This window comes from Aptenodytes forsteri, unplaced genomic scaffold, assembly GCF_000699145.1.
Source record: "Aptenodytes forsteri isolate BGI_AS27 unplaced genomic scaffold, ASM69914v1 Scaffold483, whole genome shotgun sequence".
Classification (NCBI taxonomy): domain Eukaryota; kingdom Metazoa; phylum Chordata; class Aves; order Sphenisciformes; family Spheniscidae; genus Aptenodytes; species Aptenodytes forsteri.
In genome coordinates, this window is record NW_008795316.1 from 865,365 (window position 1) to 885,006 (window position 19,642).

At 54.0% G+C, this 19,642-nt stretch overlaps 1 protein-coding gene across 1 annotated transcript; it reads right to left on the reverse strand.

Annotated features, from left to right (window-relative positions):
* Window positions 1-4,042: 4,042 nt before the first annotated feature.
* On the reverse strand, window positions 4,043-12,052 carry LOC103899149 (BPI fold-containing family B member 4). The gene is made up of 15 exons (XM_009279569.1): window positions 11,947-12,052; window positions 10,688-11,237; window positions 10,016-10,120; window positions 9,722-9,865; window positions 8,930-8,990; window positions 8,297-8,357; window positions 7,630-7,721; window positions 7,061-7,273; window positions 6,555-6,608; window positions 5,848-6,018; window positions 5,598-5,665; window positions 5,410-5,452; window positions 4,702-4,765; window positions 4,191-4,267; window positions 4,043-4,066 (listed from the first exon to the last, which is right to left on the reverse strand). Exons 1-15 carry the CDS (start codon window positions 12,050-12,052, stop codon window positions 4,043-4,045), a joined length of 1,833 nt encoding a protein of 610 aa, XP_009277844.1.
* Window positions 12,053-19,642: the final 7,590 nt, after the last annotated feature.

Sequence of the window (19,642 nt, forward strand, 5' to 3'; positions counted from 1 at the left end):
CCTTTTCCCACCCAGAAAGGTCAAACTGCTTCTGGCTATCAGGGAGCAACTGAAGCACGGTGACGTGCTCCTCCAGAGTCATTGATGTCTCCATGCCTGGCTGGGCTACCCCGCTGCAGAGCTGGGTGCCTGACATCTCAGGGAAGCTTGCAGGAACAAAATGCCATTTTAAAGAGAACAAGAGGAATGGAGATGAGGCAGGAGGACCTTGTACCGAACGAGATGGATGGCTTCCAACCACTCTGAAATGGCCCTGAAAGAAGGACACTCAAAGGGGCACAGCTGGATAAAAAATGGTCTGTGTCACAGTCGTGTCCTTCTCCCCGTTATGAGGAACACCTTGTGTTATTAAAGATCAAAGCGCAGCCAAAATCAGAGTTACTTTTCCATGGGCAGGTTGTTTGTTTTTCTCATCTTGCTCCATCCAGGCTATGGAAAAGAGTCCACTTTCCCTGTATTTGATCTGCCTCTAGTCAAAAGAAAGCACCGTCAAGGACCTCATGTTCCCGCACGAGCTGGACTTCTTGGGGTTGCAATCAATGTTGTGGAGTGTTTGTTTATGCACAGAAAGGTGTTTGCAAAGAAATGAAAAAAGGCACCTGCTGAAGTCCCAGGTTAAGGACTGGGACTGGAACCACAAGGTCCCGGTTTAAGGGAGCACCCGCCTGCACAGCCCACGTCCCGGGTCGGACACCCCGGCTTGTCTCTTCTGAGAAAAACAGTGTACAGTCTGCAGATTTGAGGTTCAGCACTGAGAAATAACATTATTTAGGTCAGACTGAACAACTTCTTTATCTGTTCCAGGTACTTTAAAAAAAAAAAAAATCCCTCTATGACAGTTTTTGGCACAATTAAATTAGACTTTAATTCACTAGACTGTCTTTTACATTTTCCCTTTGATCAGCATGTAATGATGCACAGCTCCTGTAGCTGTGATTATTGAACAGGAGAGAATCCCTCTATGAGTTTTTGGCACAATTAAATTAGACTTTAATTCACTAGACTGTCTTTTACATTTTCCCTTTGATCAGCATGTAATGATGCACAGCTCCTGTAGCTGTGATTATTGAACAGGAGAGAAAGACAGAGGCTTGAGCAGCTTCCATTGAAAATCGTGTCAAATAAAATCAGTGGGATTTGTTGGAGGGTCTCTGCAAGACGTGTGTAGCATTGTAAAAGGATGCCAAAATGGTTTTCAGGTCTTTTAGAAGAGCTCTTAGAGAGAATACGTGACAAAGTAGACAACTGTCTCTGCCGTTATTAATGGTATCTATCAGGTTGGTACCTCCTTGGTCACACGCATTTAAGCGAGCTGAACATCTTGTACATGCAAAACGCATGTATGGCTTTGCCGATAAATGCTTATTTTATACCAGCTGAGATGAGATCTGATAAGCTGAAAATCGTTCTGAATTTTGGTCACCAAGATCATGAAAAAAATCCTAGTCATTTCTGCTAGCTTAGTCATGATAACAAACTTAACAACAAAAATAAACATGGAATTTGACAAGGGAGAGCTCTACTAGCTTCAAAAATAAATTTTCATAAATGATTAAATGCTGCTACAGAAATCAAAGGAAAACATCATTAAAATTCTTGCTTTTAAAGCCGAGTTACACTTTGCTGTAAGTAGTCTAATGGGAACAGGCGCTCTGTGGCCATGGTACCTTAGTGCCACTTACCTGGAGCCCTTTGATGTTGCAGTGCAGCTGCCCACGGCCTCTCAGCAGCAGCTGGCAGGAGCTGCTCTTATATACCCGAACTGCAGGAACAAGGAAAGTCCAGGGAAGGATGAAGCAAGAATAGTTCCTCTTCGCTGGCTGTGAAGTGTGAACCCTGCGCCAGCCTGACCCCGAATGCTCACGTAGCAGCGCCGGGCCGTGGCCAGCAGCACCCACCAAGCCCAGTGGCTCACCCCCTTCCCTCGGGCTGGGTGCGGTACCCACCAGCCCTCCTGCCTGGCCAGGGCACACTGCCACCCCGCTCCTCGGGGCTTGTCCCCTCCTGCCCGCTCTGACTTTCAAGACAGCGCATGCCTGGGGCAGCTGCGCCGGGGCCGAGGGTCCAGCAAGGCAGCCCCCCCGCAGCCCCTGGGTGCTGGGGCAGGGGCTCACGTCCCCAGGCAAGGGATGCTCTGGATCAGGTCCCATCCAGCCCAGCGCCACGCAGCTCCTTCCACATGGCCCAGCGTGGCTGGCCATGGCCATGGTAGGGACACAGGCTGTGGCACAGGTGGCTGTTGCCGCTCACAGCAACTCGGTGTCTCTCTCGCTTTGCTCTCCCAAAGCGGCCCAGAGCGGAGCCAGGAGGGTGCTGGCACCCGACAGCCCCCAGCTGCAAATCCTCCCTGCACTCCCAGCCCCGCTGAAAGCCCCAGAACCCGCTACAAGGGCAGTCACCAGAACCGTGTGTGCCGCGGGTGGCCGGCGTGGCCACGGCTGCGGTGCAGATGGTGCTGTGCTTTGCAGACAGTAGTGGGTACCAGCTCGCAGCTACAGCAGCAGTGGTGTCCAGCCCAGGGCAGCCCTCACTGCCAAGGCAGAGAGGTGGAAATCTGTGATCCCTCGCTCTCCTCCCTCTCCTCTCTGCATCTCCGAATTTCCATGGGACACGCAGACCCCAGACCATCCCCTGAGCATCACGGTTCCTATGAGACAACCTCAGAGCAGCCAGTGCGAAGGGGGATGCCACAGGGGCCTGGGGATGCTCCTGGGTCTCTGGCTGAGCAGAGGATCCCAGGGAAGGTTTGGGGCAGTTCCTCTCCAGGGTATGCTCCATCATATTCAGCAGGGCACAAGGGTCTGAGGACAGTGAGAGGTGAGCAATTACCTCCCAACGAGCAAATTATGTACAGAAACAGCACAAGGCTGATTGATTAAAAAAAAAAGTTATCACAAACTAAAGAGTATGTGTATTTACGGCATGCCAGCTGTGCCGTGAAAGCTGCCTGTCACCCAGAGGTACACAGGAGACGGCTTGTGCCTCCAAGAAAGATCTTGGCAGTTTAAAGGAGGCTTGAGAGACAACAAACAAAAGAAAACAGGGAAATAAATACAGAGGGGAAGGGAAAAGGAGCATGAAAGATGACAGGAAAAACCTGAGTCTGAGGTTTCAGGTGGTTTTCAGGGTGGATCTAGACTGGACAAGGGCAGGACAGTCTCAAAGGCAGCAATATTACAGCCGTCCCAGATATTCCCTTTCACCCCAGGAGCAATCGATGGCTTTAGAGCCTTAAATTAGCAAAAGCTTCATTGCTTCAACAGGCACCTGAACTGCAAGAAAGAGCCTGTGCATAAATAAACTGTGCAGTTCATGCAGAGTTCACAGGCATCGATGGATGAATTACCCCAGCCATGCGGCATGACCGCTCAGACCCCTGCTCGTGGGCCAGGGGAGCTCGCTGGGCTCCCCGAGCGCTCCCAGGACAAAGCCACGGTAAAGCCCGGGGCAGGTGATGGCGTGAGGGGTCTTCAAGATAAACAAAAGACCCCACAGCTTTGGGTCCAGGCCCTGAAAAGAGGCCAACATATCTGGATCTAATGCAGTGTTTGCCGGCAGACAGCTCTCTGCCCACCCTGAGCTGGGTGTCGGGTGGGCAGAGCCGGGGCTGGGCAACCGGGCAGGGGGCTGCAGCCCTCCCACCCACAGGGGCTGGGGTCCCCAGCACAGCGGGGTCTGTCCTGAGCCCCTGGGGTTCACCAGAGCTGGCCACCCCCGCAGGCTTGAGCACCCGCTGTGGCTGCAGAGAGGACTGGCCTTTATTAAACCCAAGCATGAGAATGCAAAATACACCCGCGACCTTCCGAGCATCCACGAAAGAGTCCAAAACACAACATCTGGAGGCAAAAACCACGTGTGTTCCTTCTGTTCCAAGCAATGTAGGTGGGATGCAACATTCGCATGGAAAAGACCAAGCTGCTCTTTTGCTGTGTTAGGTATGAAGAGAAATGCGGTGGAGCATCCTTCAGGCAGGCTGGGCTCCCATCCCTCCGGGGCCAGACAGGGAAAACCAGGGGACCCTTCCCAGCCCGGCATCCCCAGCTCATGCCGACAGCACGATGAGATCCTGGTGAAGCAGATGGGTTACCTTCCCTCTGAACATCCTCCGTGCAAGCAACGGGCACGGCCTTTGCTCCGGAGCAGAGCTGAGGTGCCGGCAGAAGAACCTCAGGGAACGCCTGAGCACTTACTTCCATGACATCAATGTCCGCACTGGTGAAGTCGATGTTCAGCAGCCTCGGGAGGGGAACCCCCACTCCCAGCACGCCTGCGGGTCACAAGCCAGCCCAGCTTAGTGCCGCGGAAGGAGGGGGTTGCTGCCGAGCTTCTGCCCGGGGCTTGGTCCCCAACTCCATCCTCCCTGTGTGCAAACCCCTCCCTCCGCGAGTGCAAGGCTCTCCAGAAAGGCTTTGTGTTGTGGGACTTAGTGCGTCGACAAAACATATTGTCATTTGCTCCTGCCAGCAAAGCGGCAGGTGGTGAGCAGCCCCACGGAGGGGGCTGCGGGGCCCCTGTTTCGTGACATGTGGGTTCACCTCCCGGCAAAACGCTGCCACCTGAAACACCCCCCCCCATCAGTGCAGGTCAGTCCCACTGGCTCCTGTTCTGTACGGCGAGGTAAACTACACCTGCACAAATTTGGTGTCTTGGCTACAGTCTAGCACAAACAAATATGTGGATGAGGCATAAGAGCTCCCTTACTGTTCATTGCAGGCAGGAAGGCAACATCGAAAATCTGGTCAACGAGCATCTCCAGGAGTGAGACCTGCAACAAGGAGAGGGGTCGCTTAGTGACACTGCTGGTCCCAGTCCCGTGGTCAGCGCAGCCTCACCCTGTCCTCAGGCATGTGGGGATGCTCCGTTCACACCAGCTAAACCCAACCTGAACCCTTGGTGCTCCAGCTCCACACCCATCTAATGCAAACTCCTAATTTCACAGAAATTGGACTTTAAGCATTCTATGGTCAATTTTTAGTCCCAAAATAATGCCATTCCACAGGCCTCTTCCCGCTGGCATTAAAGCTGTCTGCATCAAACGTGCTCTATCTGCAAGTATCCTGCGACAGGAGAGCCCGGGATTCCTCCCGACTTTTGCCGTCGTCCCCTATGAGGCACAGGGATGAGCCTCCCCAGGCGCATCCCGAGGGGACGTCGTGGGCATGTGCGGGGTGTCCTGCGGTCCACCGAGGACCCAAACCTCTCCCTCTCAGTGGGGATTTTTTCTGAAAATTGCTCATGGATCATCCATGAAAAGAAAATCCATCCCCAGAGGTGAAAGAAAGGTGCTATTAAAAATACAACACAACCGTTACACCATAATTGGCCCTTATTTCTCCTGAGCCAATATCTATCAGCACTTTGCTTTCTGCAATGGATTTCGCGTGTTGCTGAGGCTGCTCGTGTTCTTACATCAAAACCACCAACGGACGAAGACGCCAAGGAGAGATCAGCCCTGCAGAAGGAAGCAGAGGTGAGTAAGATCCAAGCAGTTCCTCTGCTGACCCAGTGCTGTCGATGCCCTCATCGTCGCACAGCCCAGGAGATCCCACGTCCATGGCCACCCCTGGCCACCCCCCAGATGAAGACCAGTGTCCTACTTCTCCAGGCTGACGCCGATCTTCAGTTTGTTGTCCTCAACCGAAAACTGGGCCAGCAAGGAGGTGTTCTGCGGTCAAACAGAGAGGTCAGGGCAGGGGTGGCTCCTCCAGCCCTTGCCCAAGCCCAAGCCTGCAGCCCAGCTGTGTCACATCAGGTGCAGATCCCATCTACTGGCACCCCCACACCTGCTGTGTGGGGAGGGGGAAACTGCAGGAGGAATTTCTGCATGGGTTGTTCCTTCATACATACAATATTCAGAAGGCAGAGAGACCTCTGGACATCATCTGGGTGGATCACCATCACCTCTGCTGTAGCCATGAGCTGGATCACACCTTTATTTTTCTTTAAGGTTACCACAGGTGCTTCAGGGACTGCAATTTTCAGCAGCAATTCACGTGACTCGGGGTACGCCTCAAAAACCTGTCAACATCCAAAGGTGGAAAGTTTCTGCTGGCAGGAGCACAAGCAGTGCTGACACTGGACCAGGCAGAACAAATGAGTAACCAGGAGCCAGAGAGCAGGCTGCCTACTCCGGCAGCATTAGCACCGTGCTGCTCTCAGGGGGCAGATCTGATCCTGAATTGCTCCGGTCCAACGAGTCTGTATCTCAACAGGCTGAAGTGAAGTCAAGCTAGCTGTGCGCTCAGCCCCGTGGACGCCCTGAGTCTCGCTGAGAGCATCTCATCCCGGTTGGAGGACCACAGACAGCCCCGCATCCAGGCAGACGGGGCAGCTGCAAGGCTCACCTGTGACCCTAGAGCTGCAGAGGATGGGGTGACAAACTGGGCTCTGGCCTGCCGTGATTTCCAGTTTTGGACCTAAGTCAGAGCTCGTTCAAGTCCATGGGACATCTGAGATGATGCCTCTGAGGAGGAAGAGACAGGGGGACCTCCCCTGCCCTGGACGCTGCCTCTCTAACCGGGTTACTTGCAGTGCAAGGGGGAACCAGGACTCACCGCAGGAACCAGGGCTCCAAGGGTTGATGTTGTTAGTGGAGGGAGCTCAGGAAACTGTGACACAGAAGAGAGAAATGCTGCACGTGTGTGTGGCGGTTTTCAGCAGAATCTGCTTTCACCAGCAACATGCCTGAGGCTTTTACCACATGGTCTCTCACTCACATATTTTGGCTTTTACCACATGGTCTCTCACTCACATATTTTGGCTTTTACCACATGGTCTCTCACTCACATATTTTGGCTTTTACCACATGGTCTCTCACTCACATATTTTGGCTTTTACCACATGGTCTCTCACTAACATGCCTGGGCTTTTACCACATGGTCTCTCACTCACATATTTTGGCTTTTACCACATGGTCTCTCACTCACATTTTTCGCCTAAGCTAGCAGAGACCCTGCTAAATGGTACAGAGGTGCTAAGGCATTGCACGGTGGGACCAGTTTGCATGGCTGACAACCCTGAGTCCTTCCAAACCCAGAGCTGGGCAGTACTCCCTGCTCACCATGCCAGTGGAGATGTCCAGGTCCAGGGCACCCTCCTTCTGCAGGACAGACAGCACCGAGCTGAGGAAGTTCACAGAGAGGCCCAGCTGGGAGGAACTGGTGTCCACCATCGGTGGCAGGGGTGGCATGGGGACCCGTGGTGGTGTGGGGACAGCTTCTGCCTTTCCCAGGGGATAGTCCACCAGGCCTCCTGCCACTCGCCCGACGACAGTCTGGAGTTACAGGGGAAGGAAGCACAGGCCAAAATGTTTGCAATATTTGCCTTTACGGTTAACTTCATGTTCCTTCAGTGTGAAATCGCTGCACGCACGACCACGCCAAGTCAGGCCCTGTGACACTTCCTTCTCCAGAAGTTCATGAAATGCAAACCCCACTGCGCTCTCCCGTGACGGCGGCAGCAGCAAGAGCAGGGCACCGAGCCGGGACCTCCCCAACCTTTTCACAGCAACCTCAGAGCCCGCTGCTCAGGTGTAGGTGGCCCCAGGGACAGCCCAAGGAGACTTTCCCAAACTCAAGTGAAACAGCACAACCCTTGTACGTAGATGGAAGGAGAAGATGCAGGACTTACATTCAAGTCTACCTCGAGGAACTGGCCGGTTACCAGGGGAAGGCTGGACACGGTGTACTGGATACTGCCCAGCAAGCCCAGGGGCACCAGTGCTGGGGGGAGAGGGAGGGACTCAGCGATTCCCCGCTGGGCTCAGGTGCAAATACCCCCTCCTCTGCTCGGCAGCGGGGTTTTTTTTCCAGAAGAGCCCTGGCTCGCAGGTGGACTCAGGGCAGCCACTTGGCCCCGGCTCCAAGTGCTCTGTGCTGAGCGGTAATGCCACAGGAGGTGTCGTTTCCCTAATGAGCAGTGCGTGCCACTGCTGCAAATGGAGGGGACAGCTCACAGCTCACCCCGTTGATGCCACCCTTATGCACCCAGGGGTCCTTCTGTCCGTGATTAGAGATGGAGAAAGGGGAGATGTGGGGAGGGGACAGCATCCCTCCGGGCGTGCTGGGACACTGCTCCCTGGCTGCTGCCCGGGGGTGACAGGTTCTGGGCAGCGAGCTGCCGGGGGTCCCCGCTCCCTGCTCGGGGCAGACCTGGGGTCTGTGGGGTGAAGCGGGGGGGTTTGCTCTTCCTGCCTGGGGTGCAGCAGGGGGGATAGTGTCACAGTCCTCACATGGCCAGAGTGGAGGTGGCACGAGGGGGAAGGCAGGGAAAGGCGTGGGACCCACCAAGTACTTACAGTTCACAAGACCCAGCTGGTCGTTGACGAGTCCCAGGGCAACGTCGACCACCGGGCAGAGCTGCAAGAGTCGGGGAGGGACGGTGAGTAACCCGTGTTCAGAGCCGGGCAAGGACACGCAGCCCAGCTCGGCTCTGCCGCGCTTTCCAGGGAACAGGAGCACTGGGCGCATGGGATGGCAGTCCCTGCTGGTGACTCCACGGTGCTGAGGCTGCACCAGTTCTGGATCTGGCCCTGCGCACCTTGCCCTTCGTCAGACAAGTGGGGTTAGGACTGGGTCCCAGGAGCCCATGTGGGATGGCTGGGGACACCCTGGGGCTTTCAGGAGGGAGGAGAGATTCAGTTAGCCCATAACACAGTCCAGAGCATCGTTAGAAACTCCCAGGCACTTGGGCAGACCCGCGCCAGGCTTGTTGACCTTGCATTTGGAAGGAGGGAGCAGCTTCTTCCAAGCAGATGGAGATATGGCACGTCCCCTGCTAATCCCAAACCACTGGGTGGGCAGGTGGATGCAGCAGCCCTGGCACAATGGCCGTGCTCCCGCCCTGGGACAGGAGCGATGCCGCAGGGAGCTGCACTGCAGCTTTTCGGACTCATTGCTCCTTTCCAGGGTGGAGGTTTTTTCCAACTTACCAGATTAGGAAGAAGTCTGCTCAGGGCACTTGCCAATAAATTATCCACAACTGGGAGCAGGCTGTGGAAAAATAAAGGAGCACCATAAAAAAACCTGCTGCAAAGTAAATGGGTCTTGTTAAACAATTCCCTGTGAATAGTGCGGAGCACAGACCTCCCGGAGCAAGGCAATTGCAGCAGCAAAGTGCATGGTGTATGCTTGGATTTTGCAAGATAAGTGTAATTTGCATCCCAAAATAATCAGCGGGAAATTTATTGCTGCCTTTTATCTAATAGTGTATAGTCTCCTTAAATGAGCAGAAACAACCTCAGCCCAGGTGGTTTCTATGATTTATGTATCATGTGCTTACGTCTTAGAAGACCCCGTGCAATGTCAGTTAAAATGACCCATGAATGCAGCACATGGGACAGAAATGTCCCTCCGGGACTGCTGCGGGGTCGTGCAGTCCTCTAGGACAACATGTCCATTTGCTGCAGCTGCATGAGGGGCACACAGGGACCACCGCCACCAGCAGCCCTTTGCTCAGCCCCATGACAGGGCCGGTGAGTGACTGTCACCTGCAGGCCATGGGACTCAGACACGCAATGGGAAGTGCCCTCGTGCATTTGCTGTTCTGCGGGCAGGGGCTGGGGGCCAGCAAAGCCCAGTGGAGAGGTGTCACCCATGGGACTCAGACACGCAATGGGAAGTGCCCTCGTGCATTTGCTGTTCTGCGGGCAGGGGCTGGGGGCCAGCAAAGCCCAGTGGAGAGGTGGCTCATGCCAGCAGAGGAGGACACCTCCATCACTCACCCTCTCAGGAGTCTGACTTTAATGCCACCAAGGAGGGTATCGCATCTTTCTGTCACCAGTTTGGGGTAGCCTGTGCCGTCCATGGTTAGCCTGACCCTTGACGTGATGTTCACTTCCACTGCAATGTCGAGCAAACCCAGGAGGCTGTGCAAGGGGAAAGGAGTGACCTTCAGTGGAGCAGCCACGTCCCAGCAAACAGGAGCAGTGTGTCCTCCCAGAGACACCCCTTGTGGTGGTGCTTCCACCGGGTCCGGGGGCACGGGTGGCACTGCCACCAGCACCAGCCCGACCTACCTCTTGGCATTGAGGGCCACCCGTGTGTAGAGGTTGAGGTGGACACCGATGCCAGGCAGGAGCCGCAGGGACACCCTGGGGAGCGTCAGCTCCACGATCCTCAGCCTGCAGGGACAACGAGGGAGACACCGCGAGTGATGGCTCTGAGCCCAGCACCCCACCACCTGGGCTGTGCCGCTCACACAAAGCCACTGCTCAAGGGGTGGGCAAGTCAGAGGCCATTTAGGCCAGAAATGGCAAAATACACCAAGTTTTCTCAGTTATTTTCCTGGTTTAGTTATTTTCCAGTCTTATCAGAAGCTTTGTTCTAGTTGCCTTATTATTGCTTGTGCTTCTGCTTCTGCTTGGTGCTGGGCTTAAAATAAGAGTTAAAATGGGACGGTTGCAAACAAGTGAGCATTGCTTTGGCAGTGGTGGCACCAGCTCCGCAGGGCCAACGTGTGGTTCTGTGGACCCTCTGCGGACAAGTGCCTTTCAACTACTGTTTCCTTTAACTTTCCTTGTGTAGCAGCCAGCAATGCAAACCTGGTGGGACTTCCAAGCAGCATTTATCTCAAAGCATCAGCTCCAAACGAGGTCTGAGCATCTACTGAAGCATCACCATTGCTCCCCCCCCCCAAAACAGATCTGAGGTTGCCCCCCTGCAAGGAGCCCGGACGGTGCTGTCCTTACCCGGTGAGCCCCTGGACCGTGCTGAGCAAGCCGCCTTCCCCGAGGACGTCGAGCAGGCCGCCGCCTCCCAGCAGCCCTCCGTTGCCCAGAAGCCCTCCTCTGCCAAGAAAGCCACTGGAGCCACCGAGGATCCCTGCTGTGCTGAGGAGACCTCCGTCACCGAGCAGACCTCCTTGTCCCAACGCTCCTCCAGCAACCCCTGTGGGGATGTCTCCCCTGGGGACATCGCCACCAGGTGCCAGCCAGCCTCTGGCAGGGTTTCTGGGGCTCCCCCCATAAGCACTTCCACCAGCCCCTCCACCCAGCAAGCCACCACCAGCATCGCCCCCTCCACCAAGCAGACCACCAGTCAGCCCCCCCAGCAGCCCTCTGCCACCCAGCAAACCACCAGTAATACCACCAAGCAGACCACCACCACCACCAAGGAGACCTCCTCCGAGGCCACGCAACAGGTCCCCACTTTCATCTGTGCTGGGACGTCCGCTGCCGAGCGGCACCTCTCCGAGGCCACCTTGGAGGGCGTTGCCTTGCCTGAGCGAGCCTGTAAGAGCTGGAAACATCGCCCGCCATCAGCCTGCGAGGCAGAGCTGCCTCCCCGGCCACCGCTGCAGCCTCTGTGCAGGGACCGGCAGGCAGCTGCCAGCCTCCTGCCCGCACCTTTACTCATTGTGCTCCTCAAGCATGGGTTGTTGAGGGGTTTGTGCTCTCCATTACCATCGCTGCCTACCCCAGTCCCTAACTATCTGCTGTCAGTTTTTCCCATATATGATGCAACGGAAAAAGGGCTTTGGGATCCAGGACAGGAGGCACCATGTTAAGACCTCTGTAAAGAAGCTCAGGGGAATTTGTCTGCAGCTGCACCAGTAAGACAGCAAACGGTGTGGCACAGTCACAGGGGTTGGGCACTGATAAAGCCTAAATGTGAGATAGTTGAGGTGCCATGTGGCTTGTACCTCCTGGGCAATGGCTCACACCTCCTGAGAGGTGCAGGCTCCCAGGAGGAGCAATCCCCAACACGAGCAATGTCTCTCTCCTTTTAGGAGCCTGGCCAGTTGAAATTTTAATTACAAAAAAATGACTCCAGGGTCAGTTTGGAGGGGGAGGTTTGCACACAAGCCTCATACTCTTCCCCTTCCATGAGCAATTCCCCTCCCTTCCCTGGCTGATCAGGCTGTGCTGGTACCACGGCATCAACCCTCAAGGACCACCGTTGGTTCCTGTTTCCCAGGGTCCCACTAGGAGGAGGCAGAGTGACTCACCATCACTTAAAACATCTTTATTGAGCCTGAGGACGGCATCTTTTTGCTCGCTTAGTGATGGGGTCAGCAGGGCATACAAGAGGGCAATGCCCAGAGCCGGTGGCATGGTGTCTTCTGCTCGGCTGGGAGCGCTGTGGGTGCTGGCAGGACCTGGGGAAGGACAATGGGAAAAGAGTGAGAATAGGCTGGGTGACCCCCTGGAGACAAAATGGAGTTGGATATTTCGAGCTGTGTGAAAATTTTTCAGTTAATAGAAAACGTGAGCTTTAGGAGGACCAAAACTCTTCACGAGTTAGAGCCACATTTGGCAAATAGATCTGGACACACACAAAAGGGGGTGAAGAAGGAGGGTGTCCGTACGCACATCTGCAGGGACTTTTTCCAGCCAGCTTCTGCACAACCCCAGCACCTGTTTGCTTATTCCTATTTATGGGCACCCCGGGCAACCTGCCCCTTTCCATCCCCGGTCGCCGTGACATAGTTTTAAACTTACAGTATGAAATCATTACTCATAACCTATAGACTGCACTGAGCTCCCCTCGCTAACAACTGCCCTGTGAGTGGGCATGCAAATTAATGCTGCAATTATACAAGCAACTCACATTTGGAATAAAGCCTTTCTTTTTAAAATGGCATGTTTTAACCTTATAACAATAAAAATAATAACCTTAAGAGGATATTGCAACACAAAAAAATCCCTAAGTTTTGTGTCAAATGAATGTTTTTTTCCTCACAGAAGTGTGAGAAGTGTTTTCATTTTACTATAGCAACCTTCTTTTCTGATTTTTTCAGGCTACTCACTAAATATAAACTAGAATTACCTACTTGCATTTCTACCATTATTGGTATTTTTCCCATGTTTTTTTTCTTGCTCACCAGAGTATATTGTAAGGCCCATAGGTGAAATGGTGGCTCTGTCCCCCCAAACTTACAACACCCCGCACCACTATTTTGACCATATTTACCTGGTCTTATCCCAAATTTCAAAGCCTGGCTTTGGTCTTCAGTGCTCGGCTCTTGGTCAAGAGGAGACCTTACAGCTGTCCAAAGGCACCTCTGCTTTAACAAGTAGGAACAGTGGGTCCTTATATAGTGAAGCTGATGTGGAAAAAGTGGAAAGATGCCTAAATTGTAAAAGCTGGGATAGTGGATCGAGTGTATAAAGCATCATTTGTGGTTTTAATATATTCCAACACAAATGAAGATTTGTAAAACAGGGAAAAGCATTGAGCAACAGGTTATTGGATGCCCGGTTATCAGCCAGCGCTGTTACCCAAGAGCCCAGAGCTAATGCAAAGGAGAAGGAGCCTGAGACTCTGCGGACCGCAGCACGTGAAGCTGCTGCTGACCTCAAAAGAGCCGTGCTGGAAGATCAGCTTATTCCAGGCAAATCCCCACTAACACTTGCACTCAGGCTGTCACACACAAATGACTGTATCGGGGTAATTTTTCAAGTTTCCAGTGAGGCTCCAGAAAAGCGTTGGGAGATTTTTATCTCCTTTAGTGCTCAATCCTAGGAGCAGTTCCTGAGGATCATCCCACCCGTCCCCGCAGCCACCAGCCGCTTCCCGGCAGACAGTATTTCTGCAGCCTTGGAAAAGCCCCTGTGCGGTGGGACATGCTGATCCACGTCAGCTCCAGACCATAAGGGTGCTTTTGTACTCGTGTTCTCAACACTTAATAGCTTTGTGAGATAAAATGTGCTGCTAACAACCCAGTGCATCTTACACAATAAGGGGATAATATGCTCCTAGACAAAGCAGTACGGAGGTGTAAGCTGTTTATCTGTGCCTGGCTCCATACAGAGCCTTGCACAGCAAGCACTGCTGGGCTCCATGTGGGACATGGTGCAAACGAGCCCCCCGGCAAGGAGCTGTTCCCCCCGCAGCCGCTGCGATGAGGCCTTCAAATGAGTCGGAAATATCAGCAAGCACTTTGCTAAATCTGCACCGTCGTTGCATTGCGAACACCTCCTCTGCTCCCCATCAGTCTGGCACGAGCAGCACCCAGTGCTGCTCCAGCCAGGCAGGGTGATGGGCTGCAGCAGGGCACCCACGTGCACCAAACCCCAGCTCCCGTGTGAGGCTGACCTTCAAAAACACTTTCTGTAAGGTAGTGGCTTGTTCCTTATAGGTACAACCTCCTCTTCGAGCTGCACTGCCTGTCCATGGGCCATATGGCATAGGGGCACAGCCAGAAACCCACAGCAAATAAACATTTAGAGAGAGAAATACTGAGGCAGTGAAAGATTTTATTGAAAGAGGAATAGGAGAGCAACCTTATGCCTGAAGAAGAGCTCTGCTTCTCAACCATGGATGTTAAAACTGGCCACAGAAAATCCTCCCTAACATCCACCAGCTGAGCAGCTTTCCCTACACCGATGCCAGGCTACGCCAGGACCGGCCGACCAGAGACAGTTGCTTGTCCCCCTCGGGCCACGGCGATAACACAGGGCAGTGCTCAAGGGAAAATGAAGACGGAGACAGCAGAGACGAGCAGGGCTCTGGGACTTGCGGCGCGTTCCCTGCCTCAGATGGCGAGCAGGGTTTAGGATCCTCCTGAGCAGGATCTTTTTAGACTGGTCTGGTCAGGAGAGTCGTCTGCCTGGAAGAAGCAGCACAAAAACTATTCAGTTTTCTCATTCAGACTTTCACCAGCTTTTCCCTATATCCCAGGTGATGTTTTCCTGTGGGTCCATGCAGGCAGAGGGACCTCCTGGAAACTGGGAGCAGCCCACGGGAGATGGGCTGGCCGGGGTGGTGTGGGTCTCATCCCCTGGCTCCCCAGGAAAGCAGCGCTGTGGGAAATGTGATCCTTACGTCGGTGATGTCAATGTTGGCATTCCTGAGGCTGGTGTTGAGAATGTTGGGCAGAGGGACCGACACGTGCAAGGCATCTGCAAAAGCAAGTGAAAGCATCTCATCATGGGGGGAAACCCCAAACGCAGGCAGCGAGGGAAGGGGGAGAGCCCTAAATCCAGTTGAGTTTGAGAGAAGAGGGGACCCAGACCCCGGCCGTACCATTAATGGCAGGTACGTATGCAGCCTCAAGGACTTGCTTGAGCCATCCTACAAGCTGGGAGACCTGCAGGGGAAGAAGACGTGTCAGTGTCAGAAGAAGAGAGCAATGGTTATTGGAATGAAAACAGCAATGTCAGGCTTATCAATTAAGTTCTGTCACTGCAGGATGCTCAGAACTATGAAACACAAAGTCTGGGAAGCTTCCTTCATGAAACTCTTCCAGGACTGAGGGTGGGGGAATACACAGGGACATGGTCTTTGGGTAATTTCTTCTTAATTATTCCTCCCTCCTTCCCAGCACCCCCAGTGCGATGCCAACAAGTGAACATACACATCAAAGTGTCACTGCTATAGGGCATAGGGGATCGACAGGGAGGACAACAATTGGCCTCTGCCAAGAGAAGAAGAAACATGAAGACTGAAGAAGAATTGGCATTTTGGTTCTCCTTCCCTACACAGAGCCTTTGGCCACCACATTGCTCGCTGCAGCGCCTCGATCCAAAGCAATGTGCACTTACACTGAGAGGGTTGAGTCCCAGGGGTGTCTGTGTCATGTTGATGCTACAGAAGATAAAAACAAGGCAGAGTCGGGGTGCATCGGGTGCAGCCCTCCTCCAGTTTTCCAAATGCTGCTCAGACCCTTTCTTGGTCCAGAATTTGTCTCACCCACATAAAGATACAAGGATTTTGAAAATAGGGCAACTTTTTTACAACTCTCTCATCACTTCAGACATGCACTTGGTCTGAGGCTGGGGCTGGGAGAAGGCAGGAAAGCTCAAGCAGCCCTTTATGTCTCTACCACATCTACATCGCACGCCCCGATCGCTACCACCAGCCCTATCTTGTGGGGCTGCTGGGAGCATCCCCAGGCAGAGCCCCCTCCCTGCCCGCAGCGACCGCAAAGCTCGGCTCTACCTGTCGAGAGTCAGAGAGGTCTGCAGTTTACCATCAGAGACCGATGGGATGACGTTCAGAACGATGTCCTGAAATTGGAACAACAGAAGAAATTAGTTTATTTCCCTGCGTAGCTCCCAAGACTGAAAAGAAAACCCAGAGTATTTGTAAATAACCCATTCCAAGAAAAAACACCTGTCTTTGCCTAGAAATTACTTTTTTTTGATGGATGGCATCATGTATCTCTCTCACCAGGGTTCACACTTCCTGTCTTTATTTTTAATTATTCCTTAAACATTTGACTTGCACTTGGTTACGAGCGTTTTAAAAGGACTGGGCACCACTGCTTTTAAGATGTACTGAATTCAAAAGGACAAGCACTGCACAGCTAAGGGCAGGACAAGCTGAGGGGATGCCAGAGAACAGCCAGACTCACCCCTCGCCCTGTTTCGGAGGTTTTGTTCACTGGGAGCACACTCACCGTGTCGAGGGAGAAGAGGAGCTTCTGGGAGGACTTCAGGGGGGGACTGAAGACATCGATGGAGGCTTTGAGGGTGGCAGTGGCTCTTCTGCCTTTCATGGCCACCACTGGCTCGTTGGCCACCCGCACGCGCAGCTCCAGCGGCAGAGAGCCGGGGAAGATCTTGGCGAGCTGTACGGGGCAGGGGGAGGTCAGGGCAAGGGGGTCTTTGCGTGGCCGGGGCAGGTGGTGGGGTTGGAGATCAGTGCACACGAAGGAGGCGGCTGACCTGGGGGATGAGCGGGAGAAGGGCAGCCGTGGACAGCGAGATGCTATTGGGCACCTGCAGGAACAGCACCAGCAGTGTCGGCGGCCGGGAGGGTTTGTGCAAAGCCCACACTGGGCTCGGCTGGACCCCACAAACGAATACAAGCACGTGGCGGCGAGCACCCTTGGGTCACCGAAGAGCGACCAGGACCCCGACCTGGCCCTGGAGAGGGGCGTCGCGACCCACCATCGAGTTGGTGATGCTGAGGTTGAAGGCTCCCTGCCCCTGGGCTGTCTCCAGCAGGATGCCGAGGGCGCGCTGGGAGAGGCTGAGCTGTGGTGGGCGGCCGGTGGCCAGCAGCAGGGTGGCAGCGAGCGGCGGTCCCTGCGTGGACGCGTCCACACTGCCCTCCGCATCCCCGACGAGGAGCTGCAGGGGGCAGAGCAGGGGAGGGACACTGGCGGGACTCGGAGGGCTGCGGTCGCACCGGGCACCCTGCCCACCCACGGACCTCACGGAGAGGCTCACGCAGGGTTAATTGATGCTTTAATAAACATATGGCTGCTTCAGACTGTCCTAGCACAGGCAAAGGCTGCATCTGCTACAGCTTTCCCTTTAAAATACCATCATGTCTCCCGATCAGAAAGACACATTGCCAATATTTTTGACCTGATCATGATCCCTATTAATTACATACCAAACTTTTACAAGCCACTTATAAATGGAACCTGCTTGTGAACACTGACCACTGATCCTGTATGAAATTAAGCTTTCCTGATTAACAACTATGAGAGTGCTATAATTATGCTTAGTTAAGCAGTGTCAAACCAATCTGGCTCATGCTACCCTCAAGGATTAGCAAGTAAAAAAATAAGGTAGAGACCCAGTGGTGGCACTAGCACAGACATGGCCGAACCACACTCAGTACCTTCCAGTGAATGCTTTCCTGAAGACAACTGGAATAAGAGGGGCCTTTGACAAATAGCCACCACATTCAGATGAATTACCCAAACTCACTAAGTCAAAGGCTTTTGGGCCAGGGGAAGCGGTGGCACTTACGTTTAGATCCAGCTGGATAGCGTCACCACTGATGATGGAAAAGGGGGGCAGATCTCCCAGAGCCCCAAGCGGGAGCGCGGCTGTGGGACACAGGGAGGAAAGCTTTTAAGCTGCAATGAGAGGGGGAAGCTCCCAAATCCCGTGTCCCAGGAGATATCAGAACCAACGGTGACTCCTGCTCACAGCGTTCCCAGGTGGACAAGTTGCTAGAAAGCACTATTTTGCAGCAAAAATGTTGTTTCTAAAAGCAACAGTTCTTGAAGTGGCTTTCTGCAGGAAAAATTGTCTGCTGCTGCTCTGGGGCAAGGGAAATTGAATGTTGTGCTTGAGCTGAGAGTTGTGTTTTTAGGAAGTTGTTAAAATATTTCTATTTACCCAATGTAAAAAAACCAACCAACCCTAAGTGCAGGGGGTCACACAGGAGCAGAGGAAAAGGAGGGCGCCAGCACTTACAGGTCCTGGAGCCGAGCAGAGTGCTCACCACGTTGAGCCTGGTGTTGACAATGTCGCACCCCTGGGGAGGCAGGGGAATGTTAGAGTCCTGGGACCCGCAGCACCAGTGGATGTGCACTGCATTCACATGACTAGTTAAGACTGATAAAGCCCTTCCCTGGCTCTGCTGGGGTTGCACAGCGCGGGCAGGAGCCGCTGCCGGGCAGGCTTTGGTGGGACACCCCGTTACTGCAGCGCTCAGCATCAGGCAGGCAAGCGGCCCCTCTAAGCCAGGGTGGGTTTAACCTCCCAGGCAAGACTTACTCACTGTGACCGCTAAACGAGCGCGCGTCTCGGAAAACTGTTTGCCGGCGGAGCCTGGCACAGGCGAGGGTGCCGACGAGGTGCCGGTGCCCGCTGGCGGGGAGGACGGGCTGGCCAACCTGGCCGAGCCCACAGCTGTGCAAACAGCTGCGTCCGCGGGGGCGGCCTGGCCCGCTGCCCGCTCTGCCCGCGCTGCCTACTTGTGCTGCCTGCCCGCCCGCCCAGCACCGTGCTGATGGCTCGCATGAAGATCGCTTAGCAGACTTACCGCCTCACGCAGGACATCACTAAGGAGGCGTTTCAAAGGCTGATCCAGAAGTGGCACTTTGGGTCTGGGTAACAGGAAAATAGGAAATAAAAAGTGACGTAGATTAATGGCTAGAAAATAAAAGTACTTCACACGAGAAATAATGAGGCCTCACTTGCACTCTCCAGGCCCATATTCAGTGCCAAAATATTACCAAAACCCAGCCCTCTGAATCTGGCCCCGTGCTAGGTTCCCAGCACAACCCAGAAATATTCTTTCTTGAGCCCAAATTTTAAAAGAAAGGTCAGCAGTTCCCCTCCAAGGTCGGCAGCCGGGTAGTTCAGTCTCCAAGGCGTCAGGCACAAAAGCACTGCCTTCAATGGCCAACAGCACCAAGGTTTCCCACTGCCGCAGGGGCCACGTGCTGGCCATGAGCACCCGGCTCACGTGGGTGCCAAGCTCACATGGGTGCTATCTCACACTGTTGCCTACCTCACACGGATGTTTATGTCAAAAGTCTTGCAGTCTTTATTGTCCTGGAGAGCCGCCCGCTTGTCCTGGATGAGCATGATGACATCTGCTTCCACCTGCACGCAGAGCGCCCTGCCCAGTGCACTGCACAGGGGGAAACACAACACGTGGCTCAGGAAATTTGCTGGCTATCTACTTTCCGAAGAGATGGTGACCCCCTGGCCCTGAGCCATGCCCCTGATGGACACGCTGTACCTGGTGCTCTCGACCAGCAGCTGGGTGTTGAAGCCCACCTGGTGCCCAAAGCCTGGCAGGGAGCGCAGACTTATTTTGGGGAGGGTGTTGTTTACAATTTTTGCCCTGGATGGTTGAAACAAGGAAAAGACGGTAAGTAGCACATTTGTACAGCGGATGCCCTGTCCCCTCAGCCCCCAGTGCTATAGGTGACTGCAGAGCCATGGTCTTGGGGTCCTCTCTGCTCTGCGTCAGCAGGCATCCCTACCACCCAGGAGCAACTTGTG

Excerpts from the sequence above, each read along its gene's own strand:
- LOC103899149 (XM_009279569.1), bottom strand. The coding sequence starts at position 12,052 with ATGCCACCGGCTCTGGGCATTGCCCTCTTGTATGCCCTGCTGACCCCA. Across the intron at positions 7,722-8,296 it reads CCAGCTGGGTCTTGTGAACT|CACTGGTGCCCCTGGGCTTG; the intron begins GTAAGTACTTGG and ends CTCTCCCCCCAG. Across the intron at positions 6,609-7,060 it reads TGGACATCTCCACTGGCATG|TTTCCTGAGCTCCCTCCACT; the intron begins GTGAGCAGGGAG and ends TCTGTGTCACAG.